At 38.8% G+C, this 27,041-nt stretch overlaps 1 protein-coding gene across 1 annotated transcript in view; it reads left to right on the forward strand.

The window, feature by feature from the left end:
- Positions 1 to 26,769, forward strand: part of TAPT1 (transmembrane anterior posterior transformation 1) — a 58,507-nt gene extending 31,738 nt beyond the window's left edge. Inside the window, exons 4-14 of the mRNA XM_044226068.1 lie at positions 6,477 to 6,639; positions 9,380 to 9,515; positions 10,831 to 10,928; positions 11,106 to 11,175; positions 12,361 to 12,441; positions 14,032 to 14,141; positions 16,180 to 16,239; positions 16,618 to 16,686; positions 19,288 to 19,364; positions 22,674 to 22,834; positions 24,612 to 26,769. Coding sequence (XP_044082003.1) covers positions 6,477 to 6,639; positions 9,380 to 9,515; positions 10,831 to 10,928; positions 11,106 to 11,175; positions 12,361 to 12,441; positions 14,032 to 14,141; positions 16,180 to 16,239; positions 16,618 to 16,686; positions 19,288 to 19,364; positions 22,674 to 22,834; positions 24,612 to 24,829 — 1,243 coding nt within the window. The 3' untranslated portion in view covers positions 24,830 to 26,769. The remainder of the gene's footprint in view (positions 1 to 6,476; positions 6,640 to 9,379; positions 9,516 to 10,830; positions 10,929 to 11,105; positions 11,176 to 12,360; positions 12,442 to 14,031; positions 14,142 to 16,179; positions 16,240 to 16,617; positions 16,687 to 19,287; positions 19,365 to 22,673; positions 22,835 to 24,611) is intronic.
- The last annotated feature ends 272 nt before the right edge of the window (positions 26,770 to 27,041 follow it).

Raw genomic sequence — 27,041 nt, forward strand, 5'->3', positions numbered from 1 at the left:
TATTTCATTGTTTAGAAGAGTAGACTGTTCTGTATTATGTTAAAGAGGTATCAGACCTCATTTTTCCAAGTTTGCTTATAGAATAAATAAAATAACTAATTGTGGAAGTATTTTTTATTTACCTGGCATTTTTATGAATCTTCTCTGCTCAAACCTGTGACTTCACTTTGTGTTTTAGAATTCTCCATAACATTTGAGTTAAAAGTTGAGGGAGATTGTAGAGAAAACAGTGCTATCTGGTGCCAAGAACTGAGTTATTTTTGAAAACTTTGCTCAGATATTTTAGATGGTAATAAGTGTAGAGTAGGCTTAGGTAATAAATGCCAGTGTTTTTCTTTTACTATCAGAGCAAATAAAATCTGTACAAACAAATTTTCTGATCGCACTTTGGTTTTAGGCTTTAGAATGCTTACTTGAGGTTTTGTGGACTTACTTGTGTTAAAGAGGCAATAGTGTCTTTTTCCTCTGAGAGTTTACCCCACAGAAAGACTTGTATCTCTCAGAAGAATAGTGAATTTCAAATGCTTGAGAGTTTCTTAACCTGTTGGACTTCCTCTGTATGCCTTACTTCCTTCAAGATTTTTCACCCAAAATTCACTTCTCTCTCACACACACACACACACACGATTTTTCTCTTCAACATAAGCCTCAATTGTGCCCTAAATGGTTTAATATCACCCTGTAACACGTGAAGGGAGAGCCCTTGGTGGCTTTCTTTGGGGAAACAAGTATGTTTGCAATTTCTTCTTACCAGGGTTGATCTGCGTGGGTGATATGTAGAGAGCAGTATATTTGTTTTATTAGAGAGTCTTCATAAATCAGGTTTTGTTGTCCCCTGTTTCCTCACCATGGCACTCTAAGTAGCGTAGCAACATTACAACCTTCTCTCTTTCTTTCTCTCTCGTGAATCAGACCGAAGGGAGGAGCACTTTCACTTCCTTTATAGAATGGAATGTGGTGTCACAGGGACTCCTTGTGGTGAGTAAACCCTGATTTTTCCTTCTCTACTCTTGGCCAAATTGACATCCATGCAAACAGATAATACAATGGAAACAACAAAAACAGCGTAGGCAGACATAACCATTTAAATGAGAACGGACACCTGAGGAAAATGTGGTCTCTATCTTTACTTAGTCCTAAAGCTTTGTCCACATTTTTGCAAGATTTGACCATGATCTTACCTAATACAGGAAAATCACTCAATCAAATGATCTTCAATTACTCTTGCTGCTCTAGACCTTGAGAGCAAGTACTTTTTCTCTAATGCTGTAGCAGTCAACTGAGCTTATAATAAGTTCCTTCCATGTAAGCAGTTTTTATTTTGCATTACTCCATAGCTTTATTAAACCAGTTGGGTTTTTTCCTAGTATAGTCTGAAATTATTTTAAAGCCCAAAGAAAGATTTTAATCATTCAGCCTCAGGACTTAGTAATTATTTTTCTACTATATGTTGGGGAAAATTAAGATTTAAAATACTGTTTTCTTTCTTTCTTTTTTTTTTTAAAGATTTAATTTATTCATTTGACAGCACAAGCAAGGGGAGTGGACAGGTAGAGGAGAGGGAGAAGCAGGCTTCCCTCTGAGTAGGGAGCCAGATGCACGGTTCAATCCCAGGACCTTGGGCTCATGACCCAATCCGAAGACAGATGCTTAACCAACAGAGCCACCCAGGCACCCCAAAAATACCATTTCCTAATTAAGGAAAACATCTTAATCTCAATACTTAATTTGAATTTATTTCAAGATTATAAAAGGACTTATTTTTTTAAAATGGGAACCATATCGAATATTTTACTTTTTCTTACTTTACATTCTTTCATGTATACAACAAATAGCTAAAAGTTTAAAAGAGAAAGAAAAAAAGATTCAGTCTGTGTATTTTATAATGAAATATCTCATGCCGATAGCTTGACACGTTTCTACACCAATTTGAAAATCAACCAGGGAGGGATTATCCCATTTTTCTTACACATCTGTGTTGCCTTTTCTTTTTTCTTGATCTTTTTCTATGCTGCCAGTTTTTACTTTAATCTTAGCATGTTACCTTCTGCTACTGAGCAGGAGGAGGAAACCTAGTAGATCATCTCTGCCCACTGCATTGTTCTGTTCCCATGAATCTCCAAGCCCTTTGAAACGAGCAGTGCTTTGAAAATTGCGCATATCCAGTGGAAGTATTTGAATGACTAAGAGATGAAACTTAGAAATGAGAAAATGTGGTTTCTGTCTGAGTGGCTTAACATGAAAATTTAAAAAATACTTTAAGTTCCGCTTAATATCTTATTTAATGTTAACCTGTCTTGCCATAACTCACAGCCAAACCTGTGAATTAGATTAGTGGGCTTTTCACTTTGTCCAGGAGTTTATTCCACTTATTTATGTGTTCATGTGAAACGTCCAGCATTTGCAAAATGAATTGCTAGTAACTACCGTTTAACAGACGTTTATAAGGAAGAACTTGAATGTGAACCTGTTGTTTGACAGCCAATTCCAAGTTGATTGGCAAGGCTGTAAATAAGCTTCTTATGGAGTTGGAAATGCTTATCAGATAGTCATCTAAAAATATCCTGACAGAGAAAACAAATACTGGGACTGGTTCAAGTTCTTTTAATCCTGCGAATTTATTTTGAGGTCAGATCTTTTCTTACTCATAGATGCTACGAGACATATAGATGTCTTCTAAGGTGCCACCTTGGAAATAGTTTTTATTTTTGCAACCTTTTTTTACAGGGACATTTATAGGAAAACAAGAGTCTGTTTCTTAGGAATTCTGCTGCTTTTATTCTTTATTTGAATAATATTCCTTAAAATCAGGGTCATCTCTGGAGCAACCACTTCGGATGTTAGCAAAGGAGATTTTTGCCAGAGCAGGGAGCACACAGAGAGCCATGGATCCAGTGAAATATGGTCCTGTTTTTTTTTCTCTTTTTAGAAATGAAGAATAAAAATGAGCTGTCAGCACAGTGATGTTATATTAAATTATACTGAAACAGAAAGGGTACTGAGTTGTTTATTTAAAAGTTCTTTTAAAGAAAAGTCTCAAAAAACAAAAACAAACAAACAAAAAAAAGGAAAGTCTCAAATGGTAGATGGTAGTAATGAACATGCCTTCTAGAGCCAGACTGCCAACATTCAGATCCCTGCTCCTCCATCCCTTGACTTAATAACTGTCCAGCTGTGGGTACATTCCTGATTGCACCTTGCCTCATCTGTAAAACTGAGATGATCTATATAGTACCTTGCCCACAGGATTATTGTGAAAACTGAAATGAGTATATTCCAAGTGCCTAGAACCAGTGCCTCCCACATAGTAACTGAAAATTGTAGCATAAGGTGTTTGTAAAACTTTTTGTGGTTTTACAACCTGGTTTGATCCTAGGCAAGATAAAGCTAAATTAAAGTTGTTTATGCTTGCTTGATTTTAAATTTTTATCATCTTAGTTCAAAATGTGTCATACTATGTTATTTGGGTATATCTATTTCCAATGTTTGTTAGCTCTAATTTGCAGTGATGTCTTGTAATTAATACACCCTTCCTTCATAGACACACATTAACACATTGGCCCTTTGTTGTATATGTTTATGAAGACACACAGTTGGATATGATATATATAAAAGCCCTTTGTCTCTTAAATAAAATTATTTTGGCTGAGATCACTTAACTAAATGGATGCCAGTCTGGTACCAAAAGCTCTAAGTATAGTTTTCTTTAATTAGTTATCAAAGTCACCTTAGTAATTAATGCAGATTAATTAATACTGCCCTACTTTGGGTACCTATCATTTTCTTTAATTCATAACGTGTGACCTATAGTTCCTAACTACAAAGGCCCACGCCTCTTGGTGATTTGTGGCATTTGGCATTTGCAGAGCTGCACCTGCACTTCAGAGGAAGAGAGGGCTGCTGTAGTCCATACTGATGCCAGCTTGTCCCTCTGCTGTCTCGGGACAGAGTCACACACAGGCCAGCAGCCCAGAGTGTTCAAAATGCCTCCTCCTCTCATTGTTTGAATGAAAAACATGCTTCCCCCCACTCAACAAATGTACTACCTCTTCTGTTTTTAATTTTGTAGGGTGGGAGCAGAGAATTGCCTTGATGAGGGAATAACCCTAGGCAGAGATCTGTGTTCTGGGCTGGGTGTTTGGGAGACATAGGTGAAGATCCCTCTGGTTCCATGAGGAGAAACGGGCCAGCATCCACTTGGGTTGGGAGAGAGGAACAGCACTGGAGAAGAGTCAGGGGGACAGGGAAATGGTGCTGGAGATTATCAACTTTGTCCTTGATGCAGTTTTCCCCCAAATTTCAGCTGCTAAGAATAATTTTACTTGGTTTATCAGTTTATATTGCTGGTGTCAAGACACAAGGTCTGACATAGACAAATTCTGACCTGTCTTCCCATATGAACTCACTGGATCAGCCCAGTGTCTTCCCATCTACTTATAAACCTTTGTGGACTTAGTTCTCACAGAACTTACCTCTTTTCAGGATTTTTGAAGTATCCTGTATTTTTTCTGTGAACAGATCAATTTCATATCTGACTAAAAACCATGTGTGGTGTGCACTGTGGAAAACAAGAATGAGGTTCTGTATCATCTGCTTACAGAGCTGCTATTGCAAGCCTCGTTTATAAACTAACGTTTCACTGTTTTTGTAAAACAGTGTTTCAGGTAACAGTTTGGAAGACCTATCCTTGTTGAACCCTGCAAAGCTCTCTCGAAGAGAAGAGCCTTGATCTGAATGTGGACAGTGGTTAGGGAATAGAGAAGATGTGAAGACCTCAGAATGTCGAGATTCAGCTGGAAAATGAGCTCACCCCCTTAGGTAGTTGCTAGAACATTGTCACGATGGTGAGAATGAAGAGATTCTGCAACTCCTGAAGAAAGTGCTGGAGGCTTTTTATTGATTACATAAAAGCTTCCCAAACAGGAGATGGAGCATTTCCTGTCTTGAGGAATTCACCTGCAGTAGAGCAAGCTGCTTTCCATTCCAGCCACAGGAGTTTCATATCTACTGAAAGAAATCATAAATTTCTGCTCTTCTTTGTGGTTTTTCTGTGTCTTAGTCAGATGTTTCCATGCACAATTTAGGTTTTGCTCTTCACACTCTGACCTTGAAGTGTAAGGGAGGAAACTTCTCCTTTTTCCCATCTAGATTCTTCTGCTGGTCCAATAATTAGATTGTCATAAATCAGATTCACAGGGGAAAAATGCAATTTCATACATACAGGAACTCATAAAAATAGGCAACTCAAAGAAGCGAGTAGGCAGGACACTTTTATATTTTTAAAACAAAGAAATAATAAATTTATGAAGAATTAACAAGATGGAGAAGTTTAGGGTTGGGATAGCAAATTAATAAAGAAGTGACAAATGTTTGTACAGCCTTCTCAGCCCTGAATTTCTTCTCTCTGGTGGTAAGGATGCCTTCTCTGCCCAGGGGAGGGTGCCATTCCCTAGGGAATTTAGCTCCCACTTTGAAGGGGACAGAAGAGGTCAGAGTGTCCTTCTTACACCAGCTGTTTCTTACATAACTTTAATTCAAAATAAGGTGCCATAGTAGCATATTTTGAGGTGGACTGCCTTGAACCCTATCCTGAAGTAAGCAGTGGTTCTCCTAGTAGTAATTAGGAAAAAACTAGTTTCAGCTCCTGTCAAGCAAGAAAAAGATAGGAGGGGAGAATTCACAGGAAATATAAATAACTTAAATATATAGAGAAATGTACTTTCCTAAAGGGAAGAATTAACTGAAACTATGCTAGATGCCATTTTCAACAGTGGAATTGGCAGATAGCCAGCAGCCAATCAACCTGGATTGCAGCATGTCCACTGCAGCCTTCCCCAGGAGCTGCTAGTGGATGTGAACATTGGCACAGCCATTGCAGAGGGTAGTTCACTGCTTCTCTTGAGGGAACATACCCTCCGACTATAGGAATTTATTCTACGGGTACATTTTCACATACAAGGCATGACATGCACATGACATCATGGTTCATAGTTGCAGAAAACTGGCCATCTGCCAGGGCGTTCCATGAATTACCGCACATCCACACAGTGGACCCCGATGCCATCATAGAAATACGTACTCCTTGTGCAGTGACATGGAGAAACCTGCTCCGCTGGTAAATAAAAAGTGCAGAGTGCTACCTGTGTGTGGAAAGGGCTGAGCCAGTGGGCTGCCGGGCTTCAAGATGAGGTTAGAAGGAACTCCATTGCTTCAAAGCATGTTGTCAGCAGATGCCTGCCCTCTGTGTTTCCTTGTTAAGAGGACCCACTTCTGCTAGTAATTCTGGTTTAACATTTTTGTTGTTGTTTTTGGGCAGAAAACTTCACGTGGTTGAGTAGTCAGTATAACTTGTTAGTTCCTAAAAGAGTGACTGAATTCTCATTATTATCTCTGTATGCTTGTATATGTCCAGTAAAGATGATTTCAAGAGCATGTAAAGTAAAACTCATGCTTTTATTACTTCTTATGTATTTCAGGGACAGACGTTTGCTTCAGCCTGCTCAGGTGTGTGACATTCTGAAGGGTGTCATTTTGGTGATCTGCTATTTTATGATGCACTACGTTGACTACTCCATGATGTATCACCTGATAAGGGGGCAGTCAGTCATCAAGCTCTACATCATCTACAATATGCTCGAGGTGAGTGAAGGCCCTCCTGTACCCGCACAGTCAGCCTAGCCTCCCAACTGCACAAGCTTGGTCAAGGTGCAGACTTTGAACCCAATGATACAGAACATTGACCCGACAACTCTAGTATTCGGACAGAATCTAATGCAGATTCTGATTAGGTAGTTCTGGGCTGAGACTGGACAATCTCGTTCTCATGAGATGGTACCTACTGCTGGTCCTTGGTCCCCAGGGCATGATACATCCTCAAGTAGGAGAGAAAGTACCTGCTGTCTAGAGACTTTTTAGTTAGTACCCCCTTGAGAATGTAAGTTACCATATGGTGGGGTAATTTGTTTGCATATTCATTGGAATATTCATTGGAAACCCATGTATACATCTTACTAAAACTTTAAAAATTATGAAAAAAATGTTAGGATTGTATATACATTTGCTATAATAGATTTACATTTAAAATGCTTTGGAATTTTTACATAGAGACAGTAAACATAAGTTTCTCAGTTTCTCCAAGTACTTAGTATTTTTTTTTTAAATGATTTTATTTATTTATTTGAGAGAGAGACAGAGATAGCGAGAGAGAGCATGAGTGGGGAGGAGGAGGAGAAGAAGCAGGCTCAATCCCAGGACCCTGGGATTATGACCTGAGCCAAAGGCAGATGCTTAACCAATTGAGCCACCCAGGCACCCCAATATTTTTAATGCAATATATTTCACTTTAAAGCAGTCTTTTGTGAGAACCTGCTTTCATACAAAAAATAAGCAGCTACACAAAGAAAAAAAAACATGCTTTGCTATATAGGCAGAATTTTAATCAGTTCTTAAAATAGTTACTCTAGGGGCACCTGGGTGGCTCAGTGGGTTGGGGCCTCTGCCTTCGGCTCAGGTCATGATCCCGGGATCCTGGGATCAAGCCCCACATCGGGCTCTCTGCTCAGCAGGGAGCCTGCTTCCCTTCCTGTCTCTCTGCCTGCCTCTCTGCCTACTTATGATCTCTATCTGTCAAATAAATAAATAAATAAATCTTTAAAAAAAAAAAAAAAGTTACTCTAGTTATATAATAAAACTTTTGAGATTCACATGCATTTTTCTCTATTACTTTTTAGGGATACAAATAAGGTCTACTTATCTTTTAATTTAGCTGGGAAAGGATTTTTCCTAATGAGTGGGCAGAAGGAGGGATGTAGGGGGCTACTGGCCTTTCTGCTCTGAGGCTATATTGCTATGGTAGATGAGGGCTTTCCATCTCTTCACAGAAGCCATGGAACTCTGGCCATCCCAGTTACTCCTAAATTCATTGACCAACATGTTTTAAAACCACACCCCAGCTTCCTGATTCTACACTCATTGCCTTTGCTCTTGCTCTGCCCCTCCACCCCCCAAGTAGGATGCACCACATAGGATGCAGACAGTGTGGGTGAAGTGTGAAAGGCGGAGTAGTCATCCTCTCACAGAAAAGCCTGGGCTCATCTCGCTCCTTCTGTAGCCTACCAGTCTCCTTCACTGCCTTTCCTTTTAAGGTATTGTAGGTGATGCAAGCTTCTCCCTACCCCCACACGTAATGCATGTGCCCCTAGTTTACAAAGCCCTCTACAGGGTGACCTCAACACTGTTATTAGAGAATAGGCCTCAAGGAAAAGGGTCCACAAATTGCTGATCAGAATGGCTGAAATGCATATTCGCTTTGCAGACTATACTCGTTGATGTAGTTTTGGCATAGTGGGGGTAAACCATCTCTGATCAAACTCCACTTCTTCCACTTACTGACTCACTGCCCTGGACATGGGTACTAGTTGCTGAATGTCTCTAACTCTTCCTGTTCATCTGTGAATGCAAGTGCTAGGGGAATTGTGAGCGTGTGGTGAAGCAGTGTATAGGCAGGGCTTAGCACAGTACCGGACATGTGTTGGGTCTCCCTGAACAGTGGGTCACTATTATGCCTGCATTTGACAATTGAATTGAATTGAATTGAATCGAAATTTACTGTGTGCCAAGCACTGCCTTAGGCCCTGAAGATCCAGAGGTGAGCAAAGCCTGTTCTTAAGGAGCTTGTGTTTTGCAGGTGGAAAAGAGACTGTAAACCAGGAGGTATGTGGAAGTGATAAATACCATAATGCAAAAGAACAGGGTGATGGATTAGAGACTGAGGGAGCCAGAGATTGACGGCCTGGGTGTGATTGTAACATTCTAGCCGAAGCCTGTATAATATATACTCTCCTTTCTTTTTTATGTGCTGCTTTTTTTCATCATACTCTATTCGTGGAGATCAATACCTAAAAATGTCTTTTGGAAGTAAATCTGTATATTATATACTCTGTGATTAATCTAAAACAAATTATAGTTACAGCTGTCTACAAATATTAGGTGCAAATACAGTGGGTCAAATGATGTATTTGTCTTAAAAGACTTAAGTTCGAATCCTGAATCTGAATTTAAAGAATTAAAATCAGAAAGACTATGATTTTGATGTGCTTCTCCCTTTTATTTTTGCCACTGTGTAATACTCATCTTGTTATAAATATATAGCTAATTAGACAAAGTCTAATTCAAATAATGCAAGATTTCGAGCACTCACTTTGTGTCAGTGAATAAAGAGATCCCTGCTCTTTTGTGGCTTGCCTTACAGTGAGATTTAAAAAGTCAGAGCTCCAGTATTTTTGAGTTGCATCCGAGTTTGAGTAACATATTTAGGTGGAATGTTAAAAAACACTTTTCAGAAAAAGAAAAACATTTTTCCAATAATTTTTCTCCGTAGGTAGCAGATCGTCTGTTTTCATCATTTGGACAAGATATATTAGATGCTCTCTATTGGACAGCAACAGAACCTAAAGAAAGAAAAAGAGCCCATATCGGAGTGATCCCTCACTTTTTCATGGCTGTTCTCTATGTCTGTATCCTTTAGAATTACTGGAAATTTCAAGTCAGTACATATTCTACATTATTTTATTCGGCTAGCTATTTCTCAAATTTAAAGGTGTATGTGAATGTGTGTGTGTGTGTGTGTGTGTGTCCTGAAGATTAATGTGAAATGTCTGCTTTCTTTTAATAAATTGGTTATAGTAGTTATTGTGAATTAAAGAGCTTCATGTATGTTTGATCCCTTTAACTGGTAGAAAACAGTTCTAGTCTCAATGTGACTGATTATATGGAAGAACTTGAGAAGCTAGGTTTGTATTTATACATACTTTATAGAGATCCACATAACTTTCATGCCCATGCTGAAATTGTTTGGAAGTTATGTTTAAGCCTATGAATTTAAAATCTAGGACTTAAAATGTATGTGGTTCATCTAGAGGTAAAATTTGAAATTGTTTGGGGAGGAATTTTGGAATTTTTATCTCCTCTGCTCCCCACACCGCTTCTTAAAGCTTTTCTTTTGAAAAGTTAAAGGCTTTACTATATAAACCGTGTGTGTGTGTGTGTGTGTGTGTAGCCATCTGTGTATTTGTACACACATGCATAGTTCCACTTAAGTTCCATATGGGGTCCAGACTCATTCACAGGAATGTGTACTGTCTCTGAATTTGTCATGCCTGAAAATATTGGGTTAATACTTGGAAAGTTAAGGGGCTCAGTGGGAAGATTTCTATAAGCATAAAAGTTTGTTCTAAGTATGTGGAGTAAAACAGTGTTCTCATTTAAATAAACTATTCTATGTGTAATATGAATATAATTCTGCAACTTGTGAATATCTTCAAAAATGACATCTAAAGAAGAATCTCAATTATCAGACATTTCTTGTCATCTTACATCCCCACGCCAACCCCTGCAGAACTGTAGAAGCCAGTTGCTTCCAGACTTCTACTTTGTGTTCTTTTCTATTCTAGAATGTAAATCAGCTAAGTCTCTTTTTTCAGTATTTACCATAGTTTATTCCACTTATTAGAAACTTTTTTGAGGGCCTGTTTCCCACATCTTTTGCCAAATGCCAGAAGTCCAGAAAGAACAAGATAACCATCTTCCAGGACTCACAGTCTAAGTGAATAGATGCCCAGAGGCTCATTTCTGCTTTTGTTTCAGATGGGTCCTGTACATCTTACCTGTCAGATTTGTATCAACTATAGCTAACAAGATAATAAAACACTAACGCAAGACTGGATTTAGAAAGCATAATCATCCCTCCCATTGTTCACTTTCTAAATTGTATAGTTACATATACTAATATGAAAACAGACAAGCTTTTTCCTTGACATCATTCACTGCTAGTTTTGCATGCAATTCTTATCATGGTTCAAGCAACAACTCTCAACGTGGCTTTTAACTCTCACAACAAGTCATTGCTTACCATCATGATGTCTAATAATGTAAGTATGAGATTTTATTTTATATTTTGGAGGTTATATGGGCACTTTAATGGCAATACTGTGGATGAATAAAATTATTTTTTAAATGTTATTTACTGTCCAGGAAGTTTTATATGTATCTTGTCCATTTTTAAACTGTTACAATGATAAAGGTGATATTTTTGTTTACTATTTCAGTTTGTTGAAATTAAAGGAAGTGTTTTCAAGAAGTTTGAAAAGAACAATCTTTTTCAGATGTCGAATAGTGGTACGTACACTTAGCTTCTACATGCAGCTTAATGCAGTATGATTTTGCAATTTATTTTGAATCTCTGTGTCACATTTCCTCTGGGCTACTGCTTCTTTGTCTTAGCTGTGCTTTCTCTTACTCCCTTAACATCTTTACCAGGTTTTCTTATTATCATGGTTATTGTAATCTCCAAATATTTCAGTGTGACAGTTGTATAGCACCATACCATTCTTCCAGAGCTTGTTATTAATCCAAAAATTCCTTCATAGCTGATGATATTGCATTTCGTAGATGTAGAAACTAACACACAGAGAACATAATTTGACTTCCCCAAGGTCACCCACACAAATGTCAAGAACAGAGTTATGACTGTAAACCTCAGATTGTCTCTCTGTGCTCAGCTTTTTCATTTATGTCTTACTGGCTCCTTACTAACCCTAAGAAGGGTGAAAGCACATCTATCCCTGGAAACATTATCTTTTGTATCATAGTTACAAAAATCAAAGCAGCATGTCTTTGTTTTCAAAGTATAACCTGTGGAACCCTGGAGGGGCATCCCTGAGACCCTGCAGTGAAGTTCACAAAGTCAAGAACATTTCATGAAAATATGAAGACATAATTTATCTCTCACCATGTGACATAGGGGTGAAAGAGTCCTGATGAGATACCAGTACCCACCCCCCAGAGTGGCTGCTCCCGTAGTCTACCACTGGCAAACTCTAGCAGGGGTATCAACTGACTGGTGTTCTCATACTTTGATGGGAAATACTGCATTTGCCCTGGTAGGTTCTTATACAGTTAAATGTTTGCCTATTCTGTAACTTAGCAGTGAGAACACATTTTCACAAAAGACTTGTACAAGAAATACGGGAGCTTTATTCATAGCAGCCAAAAACTGGAAATAACCCAGTGTCTTTCAGTAAGAAAGCAGATAAACAAATGGTATAGCCATGCTGTGAAACACTACTCAACTATTTAAACAGAAAAAAACACTGATATGTTCAACCATATATAAAACTGGAATTTCCATACCTGAATTGAGACATAAATGCCTTACCAATGTAACACCATCTTATATATAAAATAGTATATTTATTTTGCAGACATTTATATATAATTAGACTTTCATCACGTTTTGACTAAAAGTTGTATGTGAGCTATATTATTTATATATAGTACAGTATATTTTAATTTTTTTTTCAGATATTAAGGAACGATTCACAAATTATGTGCTTTTGCTAATAGTGTGTCTAAGAAACATGGAGCAGTTTTCTTGGAATCCAGGTATGTAACTCTTAGTAGATACAGTGCCTTCTAATTTTACTTTTTTTTTTTTTTTTAAGATTTTATTTATTTATTTGACAGAGATCACAAGTAGGCAGAGAAGCAGGCAGAGAGAGGAGGAAGCAGGTTCCCTGCTGAGTAGAGAGCCCGATGCGGGGCTCGATCCCAGGATCCTAGGATCATGACCTGAGCTGAAGGCAGAGGCTTTAACCAGCTGAGCCACCCAGGTGCCCCTAATTTTACTCTTGAACCAAAAATCATTCTTTTACATGACTAAAGTGAGTATTGCAGAGAACTTCAAAAACTTGAGCTGCTCCGCTCTTAGGGTGTTGGAGATATCTGTTTGGGTAGAAGGGATTGAGCATGTTCCCCATGGTGTGGTAGGTGGTGCGTCACCATGTGAGGTAGTCTTTGGCCCATCATTTCCTGTAAACCTCACAGTGTCTCTAGAGCTGTGTACTCCATGGGTGAGTGGATGCTGCTGAGCACTGCAGCCTCTTTGTTTCTTTTCTTAACTGTGGTGCCCTGGGGTTATCTAAATGCAGTTGGCTTTTTTTCATTTTCACGGTTTGCCAGAAGAACTTTGTTCTTTCTTAACATTTGTCTTTTACTCATTCACTGCCTCTTATTTAGCATTTTGAATAAGGATAAATTGAAAAAAAAAATGATACAAGACAGTACATTTTGTTACTTACACATTTTTAAATCAAGGCTGATAGGAAGTTGTTAAGATTCTATGAATTTTCATTATCCAATCACGTAATAGGCATTTCCATAAAGCCAGACACTATAGCACACGTACAGAGTCCTAAGATAGATGTAGGACTCCCAGGCTGATAGTGGAAATCTGCAGGTAATTATAACAGTCTGGCAGTGCTGAGTGAGGTTGGTGGGAAATAGATGGCCATGTCTTGTGTAATTGAGAGTTTTTTCATGTCTGTCATTTTTATGCAACCTCATTCTTTAGGACCGAGATTATACTTTGCATTTTATTTATTACCCTCAATGCCATGCACATCCCAGGCTTTTAATAACTTCTTCTTCATTTATTTTGATTCATTGCTAGATACCTGTGAAAAACCAGAAACAGATGTTAAATGAGATATGTGATCTTGGAAATATATTTCTAGAAGTTATTTCCCAGTATCTTTAATTTATAGTGATAAAGAGGGGAGGAGATTATTCAGTTGACTTCAGCACATGTCCCTACTAGCTATTTATTGTCACAATAGGCAGCTATCAAATTAAAGGATTTTATGACAAGCCTGGTTAATTAGCCGTCCTACCAGTGTGTCGGCCCCATGAAGGAGGTTGGAGGCTCCATTCACCTCTTTGTCCTGCCCCTCAAGGGTTTAGCACAGAGGAAGTACAGAATAAAGAGCTGTTGATTGAATTATCCTTTAATTTGATAAAATATAGCTCTTGTGATAATTAATTGAATGCTAGTTTTGTCTCTGTTACCGTTTATTAACAACATTATAGTTAAGCTCTGGAGATTTCAGATTTCTGTGGCAGCCTGTGATATTATGGTTTAAGATGTTCGTTTCATATTAAGAGATTTAATTGTCTCTTTTTCCCTGTCCTTTCTAGATCACCTCTGGGTGTTGTTTCCAGATGTCTGTATGGTGATTGCATCAGAAACTGCTGTGGATATTGTAAAACATGCCTTTATCACCAAGTTCAATGACATTACCGCAGATGTATGTATTTTAATAAACAAGCAATTCAGTGTTTAATGTTGACTTCGGTGAGAATTGGTACAGCCACCCTAGAAAACAGTGCGGAGGTTCCTTAAAAGGTTAAAAATAGAACTACCCTATGACCCAGCAATTGCACTACTAGGTATTTATCCAGAGGATACAAAAATACTGATTTGAAGGGGCACATGCACCCCAATGTTCATAGCAGCTTTATCAGTAATAGCCAGATTAGGGAAAGAGCCACAAATGTCCATCGACTGATAAATGGATAAAGAAGATAAGCACACACATGCACACATCAAAAAGAATGAAATCTTTCAGTGACAATGGATGGAACTAGAGTGTGTTATGCTAAGCAAGACAAGTCAGAGGAAGACAAATACGTATGATTTCACCCATATGTGGAATTTAAGAAACAAAGCAGTTGAACATAGGGAAAGGGAAGGAAAAATAAGATAGAAACCAAGAGGAAGGTAAACTGAGGGTTGCTAGAGGGGAGGTCAGTGGAGGATGGGATAAGTGAGTGATGGGTATTAAAGAGGGCACTGTTGGGATGAGCACTGGGTGTTATATGTAAGTGATGAATCATTAAATTCTGCTCCTGAAACTAATACAAGAGTATGTGTTAACTTGAATTTAAATTAAAAAAAACAAAAAATAGTAATTATGAAAAGTAATATTCATGTAAAAAGTAATATTAATATTAAGTAATGTTGACTTCTTAATATTATAAAGATGTAAAATAAAGCTAGGTTTATTCCATTTATTAACATAAGAGTACTACTTTGAAGTTAGAATTACAGTTTTAAATTTTTTAAAATTGTTATACTACAGAAAGTATGTTATTTAAATACTGAACAGTCCTGGTTCCATACTGTTTTGTGGAAGTATAGTTTGGGTAATAGTTCAGGTCGGAATAGAGTGTCACTAACTCAGAATCATGATAAATTGTTAATACTGTCATTGTCTGTGTACTTAAAAAACTTCTAAAAATCACATTGTTTCTTAAGCATAGACTATCAAACCTTTTCTCTCTGGCTAGATTTTTTTTAAGTATTTTGTATTTAAAAATTGATTTTTTTTCTGTGATTATAGATTTCTGTGAAGTTGTAGAAGACAAGAGCCTTATATTTTTTGGTGAAAGCACTTAGGAGATTTGCTTTATGTTTCAACCAGCGTTCTGTGGAGTTTCCACAAATAGATGTGTGCTGTAGGCCCATTGTACACAAAGCATGGAAGTTCTCAATGTCTTCCCCGTTCCTACCTCAGCCCCAAAATGAATATTCATTTGGACAGTTTACTAGTTTTTATTTGGGTTGTACTTTGTCTTACTGTGGTACTATTTCAAAAAGCAGAGATTTGGAATCTAATGTGGTTGAAATTGCTAGAATATGATTTGATTAAGAGTTTCTGAATGCTTTAATAAACTTAAATAAGATTTTGTACTCTTTTGTAAAGCACTGATCAAGTAATTTCACTGTTGACTCTCTTGGTTTCCTCAGTACAAAATAGTTGGCTTTCCATGGGATCATTTTCTCATTATCTGAAGGCAAAATTAATAAACTTGATTCAAGTACTTAGTGCAGTTTTAGTGAAATGACAGTTTCCAGTGCCTTTGTAACTGTTACCTCTTCGAACTCAGTTTTACATCTTGCTTAGCACCCATTGTTTGAATGATATATCATTATCGTAATAATTTTTTAAACTGTGCATTTAAAATTTAAAAATTATTTTATATGTATTATACTACTTAAGTAACCACTCTTCCCCAGATTCTAAACTCTCAGGATCATAATCATTGACTATTTATCCCTCTTTGAAAAAAATCTTCAAAAAGCTTGTGAACATAACAGTTGGGGCTGAGGCTGTTTTACCTTTACTGTAGGAAAACAGAGAGGCACTATCCAGATGTCTGTTTGGCCATAAGCACTTTTTCCCTGGTTAATTATTAAATGTTTTCATCTACAAAGTCAATTAAGTCTTTGTACATTATACATTGCACTATATCACTTAATATTTCACTTTTATTTGTCTTTAGGTCTACAGTGAATATAGAGCCAGCCTTGCTTTTGACCTTGTTAGCAGTCGACAGAAAAATGTGAGCATTATATTGAATACAGAGTCCAGAATTACCTGAACAATGGTTTAATTTAGCGTGGAATATTGGTTAAAGGAAAGTTGCATAAACTGCAACTTCCTACTTATCTCTATTCTCGACACTGTGTTTGTAACTTAGTAAAATAATGACAGTACTTAATATTAAATAAGGTGTGATTTCTGTAGCGTATTAACTGTTATACAACTTTGGATTTAGAACTTCTTAATGAACATTTAGATTTCCACATTTTACTCAATTATATAATAGTTGTCGGGATCTCTTTTTGTGCATAGCCTCACCCATTGAGAACATCTGCTGGTGGTAAGTGGAAGTGAACTTTTTCGATGCCATAAATCCTCCTTTCCTTTCTCTATGCAGGCATATACTGATTACAGTGACTCTGTGGCACGGAGGATGGGGTTCATCCCTCTACCACTGGCTGTTCTAGTAAGTTCATACTTTTTTTGCTTTTCTACAGTGAGATAGCTGTTATGATAAAGTATTAACAAATGGATTATCGAGAAATTTATTTCAGACGGACCTGATACAAAAACTAAAGGTAAATGACTTGGAAGGAAATTTTAAGTTATGGTATTATTCTTTTGGATTTTGAGTTGTGCAACAGATGAGTAATTTTAACAGATATTTTATGTAATGGCTTTCCTAGTAATGAGAGTACTCATTTTTGCTTATTCATTTGGCAGAGATTTTTCTTTTTGAATAGAAATGTCTAGTGTAGACATTGGTGCGACCACTGTAGCATGTGTTAGCGGAAGTATAAGAAGTCTATCCAACATTTCTAAAAGGCAGTTTGACAGTATTATGCTTTGATGCAGTACTTGGAGTTCTAGGGATTTATCCTAAGAAAATAGTTATAAAAGGCACATGATGATTTATAGGCAAGATTATGCATCGCAGTGGCATTTATAATAATAGAAATTTGAAAGTCATGAAATAGGTTAAATAAATTTTGTTATACTCAAATGAAGACATAGTTTCTATCCATTATAGTCACTTTTTACAATTTTTCCAGAGTTTTTACAATGAAAATTTTTACTGTTATACTCAGAAAAAATATGTATACATATTAAATATTAGCACTGAAATGTACTAAATCAATCCAAAAAATAGTCACCATCTTTGAATATTTAAATGAATTGCTCAGAACAGCCTTGCAAAAAGTTACTAGCCACATCAGGCCATAATAATGTTTGTTAATCAAGATTTGCTGGCCGTACCTATATTTGATTATGTTCCTCATTGGCTATCTAGTCTCACATAAAACAAATGCAATCGTCTTTTTGCCAAAGGACATCTAGAATTCTCATGTAGATGCAGTGTCATGGAAGCCAACTAACATGTATAAAGAAGTTGTAAGTGATACCAACTGTGTTTAGCCCAGCTTGCCTGACCTTTTTTAAAGGCTGGGAGATTAGTAGATTTAATGTTACGAAAATTTCATTGTGACTCTCCAGAAAACCACATCCTAAATGTTTTCAATTCTATTAGTAACTTGTTTGTTATATAATAATATAGCTTTCTTTTTCTGGTAAAATGATCTTCTAGAATTTTGGAAAAATAGAATATTTTAAAGAGTAAAATTGTTAAAACAATTGATAAAATGTTAAATCTTTCTACATTTGTTACCTACAACTGGAAACATGATACATATACTATAAGGATAAACCTAGGTTGCCTGACTGAGTTTTTATTTTTAAAGGATTGGTCAAATGATTGGATTTAAATGTGGCCCTGCTTTGCCAAGTAATAACTAGTAGTAATTTATTTGCCAGAAAACTCTATTCATAATTAGTATGGATTTTCTAATTTAGTATTTTTTAAATTTTTCTCTGGCCTTTGTTTTATTCCTTAAATGAGTTTTTATGATTGATGTACCAAAAGATTTAAGTTTAGCTAATAATTGATTAGTGAAATGCTTTTGGAGAACCTCCCGCATTTCCAGAGGGGATCATGCAGTTAGGCAGTGATCCAGCAGGTCTGCTCCTGTCGCACTTTTCTCGCAGAGCTCCAAAGTGACCCCGTAGCTTTGGCAGCCATCTGGGAAACTTGAGGAATACTCCGAGGCCTCTTTAAGGCCCACAAGTGGCAGTATTTCTCCCTTCAATGAAATCATACCCAGGAAGAGTAAAAGAAATGATATATTAAGGTCTCATGGAAATTAACCTTTGGACTTATGTACCTTAAAATTACTTAATAACATATTAGATAAAAATGAAATCATTTAAGCCTTGAATGCAGCAGTTGGCTTGCCTTTCGTATTCATCAGTAAATAAATATCAAGTGGAGTTCCACTTGATAATAGCAACATTGCTGGATAAGGCCCATTATTTTCCCAGACTTTCCATTTCCATGCGGCAGCCTCCCTAGACCCTGAGATGCAGACACATTATTGAGCCGAACCTGTAATGTATAAATATTTTCCAGTGACAGACCCACAAGATTTATTCAGCACACTTCCAGGGACAATGCTGTGATATTACTCATTTTTTAACAGTACAGAGCTCCTAAGGCTCCCTTTTCTTTCTCTTCCCCATAAGTCACTGTGGGTTCCTAAAAAGAGTCAAGGAAAGATAAAGCAAGAATATAGGAAGTGCTCACTCTGTGGTTTTAGCTGTGATGGGCACATATGCATCAAGATGGATTTATTTGTATTTTCCAGAGTGATTTTTCATTTTTAAAAAATCAGCTGATTTGCATCTCTGTGGGGTATAACTAAATGTGTCATTCATGAACCTAGATATAGTGCTTGACTTCAGAGAGTCAGCAAGCAGCTGAATGTGACATTCACCACAGGAATCCTAAATTTGCCTGAACAAGTCTGCCTCAGATGTTTTCATAAGCAGCTAGATGTTCATACAAATTGAAAAACCTAGGACTACCTGGTTGGATTTAGACAAAGTCCACAGGAGTATAACTAAAATGTTGAAATCAGCATGGAGAAGTCTTTATTTAAATATTAACTAATAATTCCGTGGTTCTATGTTTTGTTTGTGTATTTTTTGTTTGTTTTGATTTGTTTCTGTCTAGCTCATCAGAGTTGTAACAAGCTCAATTAAAGTGCAAGGAATCCTGTCTTATGCCTGTGTCATACTCTTCTATTTGGGGTAAGATTAACTATTCTGGAATATGGTTTTGGTTGTACAATAAAGTATATATGCAAGATATAATGGAAGTTAATTGCAACCAAATCACCCTCCACCTATTCTCACTGACCCAGGGCTCCCTTAACAACACATACCTCCAGATTTGTTCGTGACTTGGTGAGAGTCAAAGAAATATGCTGCTGTTTGGTACTAGTATTAATAGCACTTTAGATTTTATTTTAATTTTCAGCAAAATCAGTTAAAGCTCTTTCTGCTTAGGATTTCAGTTGCACTCCTATTTCCTTTCACAATAAAATCTGCCATTACAACCAGACATTTTCCTATGTTTAAAAACATCTTTAACTCAGTAAATCCATGGGGCTCTCCCCAATGAGGTTTTGCTCAGGTTCTAGGAGTCAGGTTGCCCCCCTTGCCATCAGGCCTCTGTCCCTGCATTGTCTCCCAAGCCACGTCATCAGTCCCTTGATTGGTGGCTGTGGTTTGACATTGAGCACTTGGGAAATTGTGTTGAGGCAGGGAGTCCAGGGCCTTGATCTCTCCTAGAGCCTGCCCCTTCTTCATACTACAGGGACTGACTCACAGATTCTAAAGCTCAAGGAACCACACACCTCTCTCAGATTGACATTTAAAACTATGAGATCCTGCTTCTCTGGTGCAGATGCTCACAAAGCGCTCCAAAGTTCTTGGCTTTGTGCCTTGCTCATCAAGGGCTGTTGCCATAATTGCTCTCATCTTTATTTAACAAAATATTCTTGTGTTTTTCTTTTGACCTAAACTAGGAAGTAAAGCATGTGTATGCAACATTGAAAAACTTTTTTTTTAGTTACAGTTGTTTGTGTGTAATTCACCAAAGTGGACATGCTTTAATCTGAATGACTGAAAATTTACATCCCCTCCCCCCACACCTCATCACTGTTCCCCTTGATAGTCCACGGAGGCCCAGCTGCTCACCAACCTTTCTACTCCACTCATTTCTCCTTGATACTTTATATCAAGGTAGTGCCCAAATTATCTTTCCCTCCTTCAAAATCTTTCCCAGACTGCCTTTTCCCTGAAACCTCCTTTATTCTCTGACCTCACCATCCCAGGACTCTCTCTTGAGTGTGGGCAAGTCAGATTTCAGTTGGGCCTTCTGGCACACAGTGCTGACTGTCTCCCCACTGCTCCGGGTTCCACTTGTTTCCCTGCAGACTTGCCATGGCTGACCTGCAGGAGGAAGGCCAGCGGCCTCTGCCCTCCTGCGGCCAGCATGCCTCAGTGAGCACTTGCTAGGCACCAGGTACTGGTCCCAATGCCATGCCTTTGTGGCACTGAAATTCTAGTGGAAAAATAGGTAACAACTAGAAAAGCAAATCTCTGTAAGGTGACAGTTTGTAGTAATTATCAGGAAGAAAAATAGGGTAGTGTAAGGAGATGGAGAATAGCTGAAATACTTGCCTTCCAGCAACCGTTACAGAAGGGACTCGGCAGCCCTCAGAAGGGCTCAGGTTCTGGCTGAGGGAAGGAGGAAACCCTGGAGGCTTCCAACCAGAAGAGGGCTAGGTCCAGCTGGCTTCCGGCCAGGACCACTCTGGCGGCTGTGTGGAGAATGGCCTGGAGTGTGGCAAGAGAAGAAGCAGACCTCAGGCCAAGTCAGGAAGTGGTTACAGGTCTCCTGGGGACAGGGGACTATGGCAGCCACTCCAGTAGTAGCAGTTGGAGTGCTAACACTTTGTCAGCTGGTGCATATGTTGAAAGTAGAGCCAGACAGGACTTGCGGGTGAATGATGGGTTGTGAAGTGTAAGGGAACCAAAGGAATCAAGTGTGATTGCAGGGTTTGGGGCCCAGGGAATGAGGGTAACGGAATTGCCATTCTGCGATAGGGAAGCCTGTGAGAAATACAGGCAGGTGTGGTTTTGTGGGGTTTTCTTTCTTGTTTTGGAAGGTTGGGTTGGAATCAAGAGTTCAGGCTTGGCTTTAGTAAGTTTGAAATCCTGTTAGATATCCCCAAGGCAGGATGAGGAAAGCAGGGAAGGTATAAGTAAGGAGTTCCGAGCATAGTTGGGTCTGAGGGTAAATTGGGGAGTGTTTTGCACGTGAAAATCCTTAGGGTCATGGATCCATGTGAGGTCCTCCCTGGATATTTGCTTTCTTCGCTCCTGGAGGGGAGAATCTAGGGGCAGTGAAGGAACCTCTTTGCTTCTTTCTTTGACCTCCCTGCCAGGCCCCTCCTTAGCCTCGCCCCCACTGATTCGCAGTTTCCTGTCATTGCCAGGATCTCACCTCAGCCACAGAGACAGCAGCCGCCTCTTCATTCACAGTAATACTGTTAGTGGGGTCTGGGATGTCATTTAAAGTCCCCCGTACATGGGAAGGTACCAACATGAAGGATTGAAGGATATTTTTTTGCCAGATTTGTATCAGATACCTTAAAATGTCATATACATTTTGGCCCCAGAAATTCCAATTCTGTCATAGCTATCTACACAGTTATTAAGTTTTCCTGATAGAAACTTTTAAATAGAAACAAAATACTGGAAATAACCCAAATATGCAGAAATTTAGGGCATTAGTGGGCTTTGTTATATGATAATTCTAACAGTGAAATATTATATTAAAATAATGTCTCTGAGGAACATTAACTGGTAGGGAAAATATTCATAATAATATATTGTTATTTAAAACAATAACATTTAATAAAATAGCAAAATTGGTTGACATTGCTTTATGCCAGGTACTATTCTGAGCACTGACTGGAATCATCTCTGGATTTGTGGCCAAGAAATGCACCCAGGTCCACACAGGGTCTAAGCAGTGAGTCAGGATTTGAGTTCGAACACTTAGGCATCCAGAATCTGCCCTGGCCCCAAACTCCGGCCCCTACTGACTTATAAAATAGACCCTATTCCTAAATAGTGGAAAAAGTACAGATTAGTATAAACTCACCATAAAAATGACCAAAACATAGTATATCAAATGTCACAGTGAGTAACGCTGGACTCTGGGATTAGAAGTTATTTTTTATTCATCTGCATTTACAAAATACATTTGTTTTGCAGTGAAAGAATAAATGTTAAATAACTTGGTACCAGGTAAAACTTCTGAGTGGTACAATTTCTTGTTATAATGAGAACAAAGGAATTGATCAGGCATTTTCCCTTGATGTAAAGAACCCTCACTGGAAACTGGGCCATCCCAGACTTTGGCCTCCCGCTTCCAGGCCCACGCGCCTCACCTGGCCCAGTGCCCTCTCGTTAGCAGTGGTAGGAGATGGTGTTCACGGTGATTGAGATGAATTCCAACTGTGGTTTGTTTTTTTCTGGTTTTAGGTTGATATCCCTGAAAGTACTTAACAGCATCGTGCTGTTGGGGAAATCATGCCAGTATGTGAAGGAGGCCAAGATGGAAGAAAAGTTGTTTAATCCCCCTCCAGCCAGCGCACCAGGCAAACCACCTAATAAATCACAGAACAAATGTAAACCCTCTCAAGGTACATTTGGTTCCTTCCATCACTTGTATGAATCATTTTCCAAAGAGTTAATGATCTGAATTTTCTTAGTAAATCACCATTTGCTCAGTTTCACAGTGCTTTCAAGAATTGATTTCACTTTGCTGAGTTGTTTTTAATGTTTATATTTTAGATCTCCTCACAGATACATCTAATGCGGTGCTCTGAGTTTTTACATTTATTCCTTGTCTAGGAGTTGATCCTTGAGCGCCTGCTACACGGCAGGCCCAGGGGATACAGCAGCCGGAAAGAAAGACAGCACTGATTCTGACTTGTTGGGGAGACAGGAAGGAAGTGAGGGGGCAGTCATGCTGTAGAGAAAACTAAAGCCGGGTCTGGAAAGGGAATGTGACTGGGAGTCTGGAGCTCCCCTGGCCAAGGAAAGGGCACCTTCCCAGGCAGACCACCAGCAGCATGTGCCAAGGCCCAGGGTGGAAACCAGCATGTGCTGGGCATGCCGAGGGACCACAAAGGCCAGGTGGCTGGTGTGGACCCACCCCATGGGAGAGGGACTGGAGAAGGAGTCAGAGAGGCCCCCTTACTGCCATGCAGACTGTGGCTTTTACTGTGTGGGAAGGATCTGTTTCACGGGTGGGAAGGATCTGTTTCACGGGTGGGAAGTGCATTTGAGACAAGGGTCTTAGTGTCCGTATAGGGTGTTTTGGAGATCAGACCACAGTCCAGACACCATTCAGGAAGGTGTTGCAGAACGAGTAACTTGAACCAGCTGATGTTTTAAAAGGATCACTCTCCAGCTTGGTGGAAAAGAGACTCAAGGAGAGTGAGCTCAGAGACAGAGACCAGCCGGGAGGTTGCCTGGCTCAGAATGGGGCTTAGTGGTGTGAGCAGGGAGAGCTGGCCAGATTCCAGATAGATCTGGAAGAACACAGGATTTGCTGATGAGGTTTCACAATGGAAGAGACAGAGTGAGGGGTGATTCTAGGGCTGCTGGCCTGGAAGATTTGGAGGAAGAAGCGGGACACTGATGTAGTTTTTGTCATTTGGTGGCAGTTCCTTGTCTGTTCCATACCTATTCTTGTGACTTTTCATTTAAATGGCTTATTTTTAAGTACGTGGAGCCTCTGTGTGCCAGGTAATATACACAATGCTGGAGATACAGAGATAAGAAATCATGCCTGCAGGGCATCACAGACTGACGGGGGAGATGGCAAAAGTGGATAATGCAGAGAGGGGAGCGGGTTGTTGACAGGCATGGATGGGCCAGGAGAGGCTCCCTTCCTGGAGGTGGTGATGCCTGAACTAAATCTCAAGGGGTAGAAGAATTGGGTCCAGGTGAAAGGACCTCTGCTTTGGACTTCCCGTAGGTAGAATGCTCAGGGTCTGCTAAGGCATCTACACAGAAGAGGTTGGATGTACTAGGGTCTGCCTCACCTTGATGTCCTGATTGTAGCAGCCAGTGCTGACTTTTTGGACTACAGTCATATTAGGACTTGGTCATGTAGGAGGGAGTTTGTTGTACAGGAGTTCTCATCTTCCCAAAATCAGGTAGTGGTGTTAGTTGTGTGATAGGATCCACGTAATAGCCTTTCTGTAAAAGTTTAATCAAACAAATGGCGTAGCCTCAGAGTTTCATTATCAACTATGACTGCTTTACATGCCCCAGGCTATTTGGTGATCACTTGCTTTACCTAAAAGTATGGATGATGGACACTTCTTTCCATTACCACTCTCTTGGTAAGTTTGTGTATAAGTTGGGGGGAAAATCCTTTTCTAATTAGTTGGATCTGTTTTTCCACAGAAGAAAACCTGTCCGCTTCGGTCACGAGCCAGCCTGTTCATCCAAAGGAAAATGTCATCCCATTACTTGTGGCAAGCAGTTCTGATCAGTTTCTGACCACTCCAGATGGCGATGAGAAAGACATAACGCAGGAAAGCTCTGAATTAAAGCACAGATCCTCAAAGAAAGATTTGTTAGAGGTAGACAGGTTCACAATCTGTGGAAACCGAATCGACTGAACTCTGCGGCCTCTTGTGCCCAAGATGCAGAGTCCCGGGGCAGGAGATGCTCTGCTCCCGGGATGGACAGATGCAAAAAATGGCACTTAAATATTTATTTAAAAACTTAAATTATTAATGGAAAGCGAATCTTAATATCTTTCTTCCAGTAATGGGGTTTGACTGCCACTCAAGCCACAGAAAAGCAGCGACCTCCAGCCTGGACTCTGGAAACCTGACTGGTTGGAGGAGCCCCTCCTGCTCGGCAGGGAGCAGTCACCCCCGGGCCTCACGGGCGAAACGTCAGAATCACTCTGCTTCGTCAGTCCGCGCTTCCAGAACATCGAATTTTGCCTCAAGGCCTCTTCAGTACAAGGATATACCTGGAAAACTGTGAAGCTTTTCCCATGACATTACCTTTCCAGTCCCGTACTATTTTCACAAACAGTTTTCAAACTGTATTTCATCTGCCAAAGCATTAAAAAAAGTAATTAAACTTAAGTCAAGATAAATGTTCTTACCACCAGAATAATCCTTGAAGATGTATCTGAATTAATCAGAATAAAAAGCTACCTAAAATAATTCATGATGAATAGTAGCATTTTATAGGAAAAAAACCCTAAGCCAGTTTATTTAAAAAATATTCATTACTGAAGGTTGCATCACAGAGAAAAATGTTTCATAATTTTCAGTTTACTCTTTAAAGCAAAATGTGAGCTGTGTATTGTTCCATTGCAATGGATAAAATAGAAATACCCTTACAAAAAGGCACTTTTTTATACTGTAAAAGCAGAGCAGTGTTAACTTTAATGTGTAGTTAACTGGTTTCGCTTTAAAACTAATTGCTTCATAAACTGTTTCGGTTAAAAGGATTTGGTGTTGAATGGGCTGAAGAACTGTCAGTGTACAAAATCCAAAGGTGTCAACTTTAACAGAGTTTTTTAAAGTGACAGCTTTAAAGTGAATACTCTAAATGGTTTAGGCAGCGTCTTGCTTAGACTTAATAAGACACGGGAGTCCTGCTGATTGGAGCGTCCGTGGGGGTGCCCGTGCTGGGGGCCGCATGTTTGGGCTGCGAGCGCGGCTGTTGGGGTTGGGGGGAATGAGGTGTGTGTGTTTGGACGCTGGGAACAGCAACCAAAAGGTGCTTTTTGGTTTTGTTTGAGATCAAGATTTCCGTTTCTGCTTAATTACTAGTTTGTGGCCCACATCATGGGCCAAGTCATTTCCCACCACAGTTTTATCTTGGGAAACCTTTCTGCATTTTCATAAAAATGTTATAGCATCTCATTTCAAAATGTGCAGAAGTTACTGTTAACTGTCATTTCCTTTGATGCTTTCATGTTGAAGTTCAGCCCTTGTGCTGACACTTCAGGCATATGATATGCAGAAGGTAAATTTTAGGGGTTCCATCTCTTTCCTGGGTGAAATACAAAGCTCGCTTTAATGTTTTGACTTCTTTGGCTTCTGTATAAATACAGAAGTGAATCTTAATGTTTTGCATTAACTAACGAAATAGGAAGATTAATGTTCACGTAGGGTAAAAGAGGATATCGTAACGAAATGCTTTTGTGAAACCAGGAAGTATTTTGAGTTAAAAATGAAAAGACTCGTGTTTTGTGTATGTTTCAAACAAAGTCCCATTTTAGAATTCTTGCATCCATCTCCTCTTCACCACCAAAAGGAACAGTGTCCACATGAATGGACTAGTTTGGGGGAAACTTCGCCAAATATAGCCCTGATCAGAGCAAGAATATGATTTGGATATATCTGTCAATTCAGCTTGAATTATCCTGTTACTATTGTGCTGTCATTTTCGGAAGATTTCATTTCCTTTGCAGAATCTGTTGGGAGTTTGGAATGATGTTCATTTCTTCTGTTAAAATGGCATTCAGTACTAATTTTATAAGTGCATCTTGTGTGAAACTCAATAAATTCAATTTTGTAATCTTTTTTAAAAAGGTCACTGAATTTATTTTAACAGTTATATTTGCTAAAGTAAATTTCCCACCCTGTAATAAGAATTTACTTCTAATTTACAATTGACAAGTCTGTCTAATTTGAATTCTTCTCTCAGTCTTAATGATGGCAAAATGTTGGATTTTTGTCCTTGTGAGGGGAAGGCTGGTACTTGATCAAAGACCATTTCCTATCTCTCATCCAATGGAGGCACTTGGATTTGACAAGTGTTTTGAGTGTCACATAATGTGTTTTTGACATCTGAGAGTCAAGT

Source organism: Neovison vison, chromosome 11 (genome assembly GCF_020171115.1).
Source record: "Neovison vison isolate M4711 chromosome 11, ASM_NN_V1, whole genome shotgun sequence".
NCBI lineage: Eukaryota > Metazoa > Chordata > Mammalia > Carnivora > Mustelidae > Neogale > Neogale vison.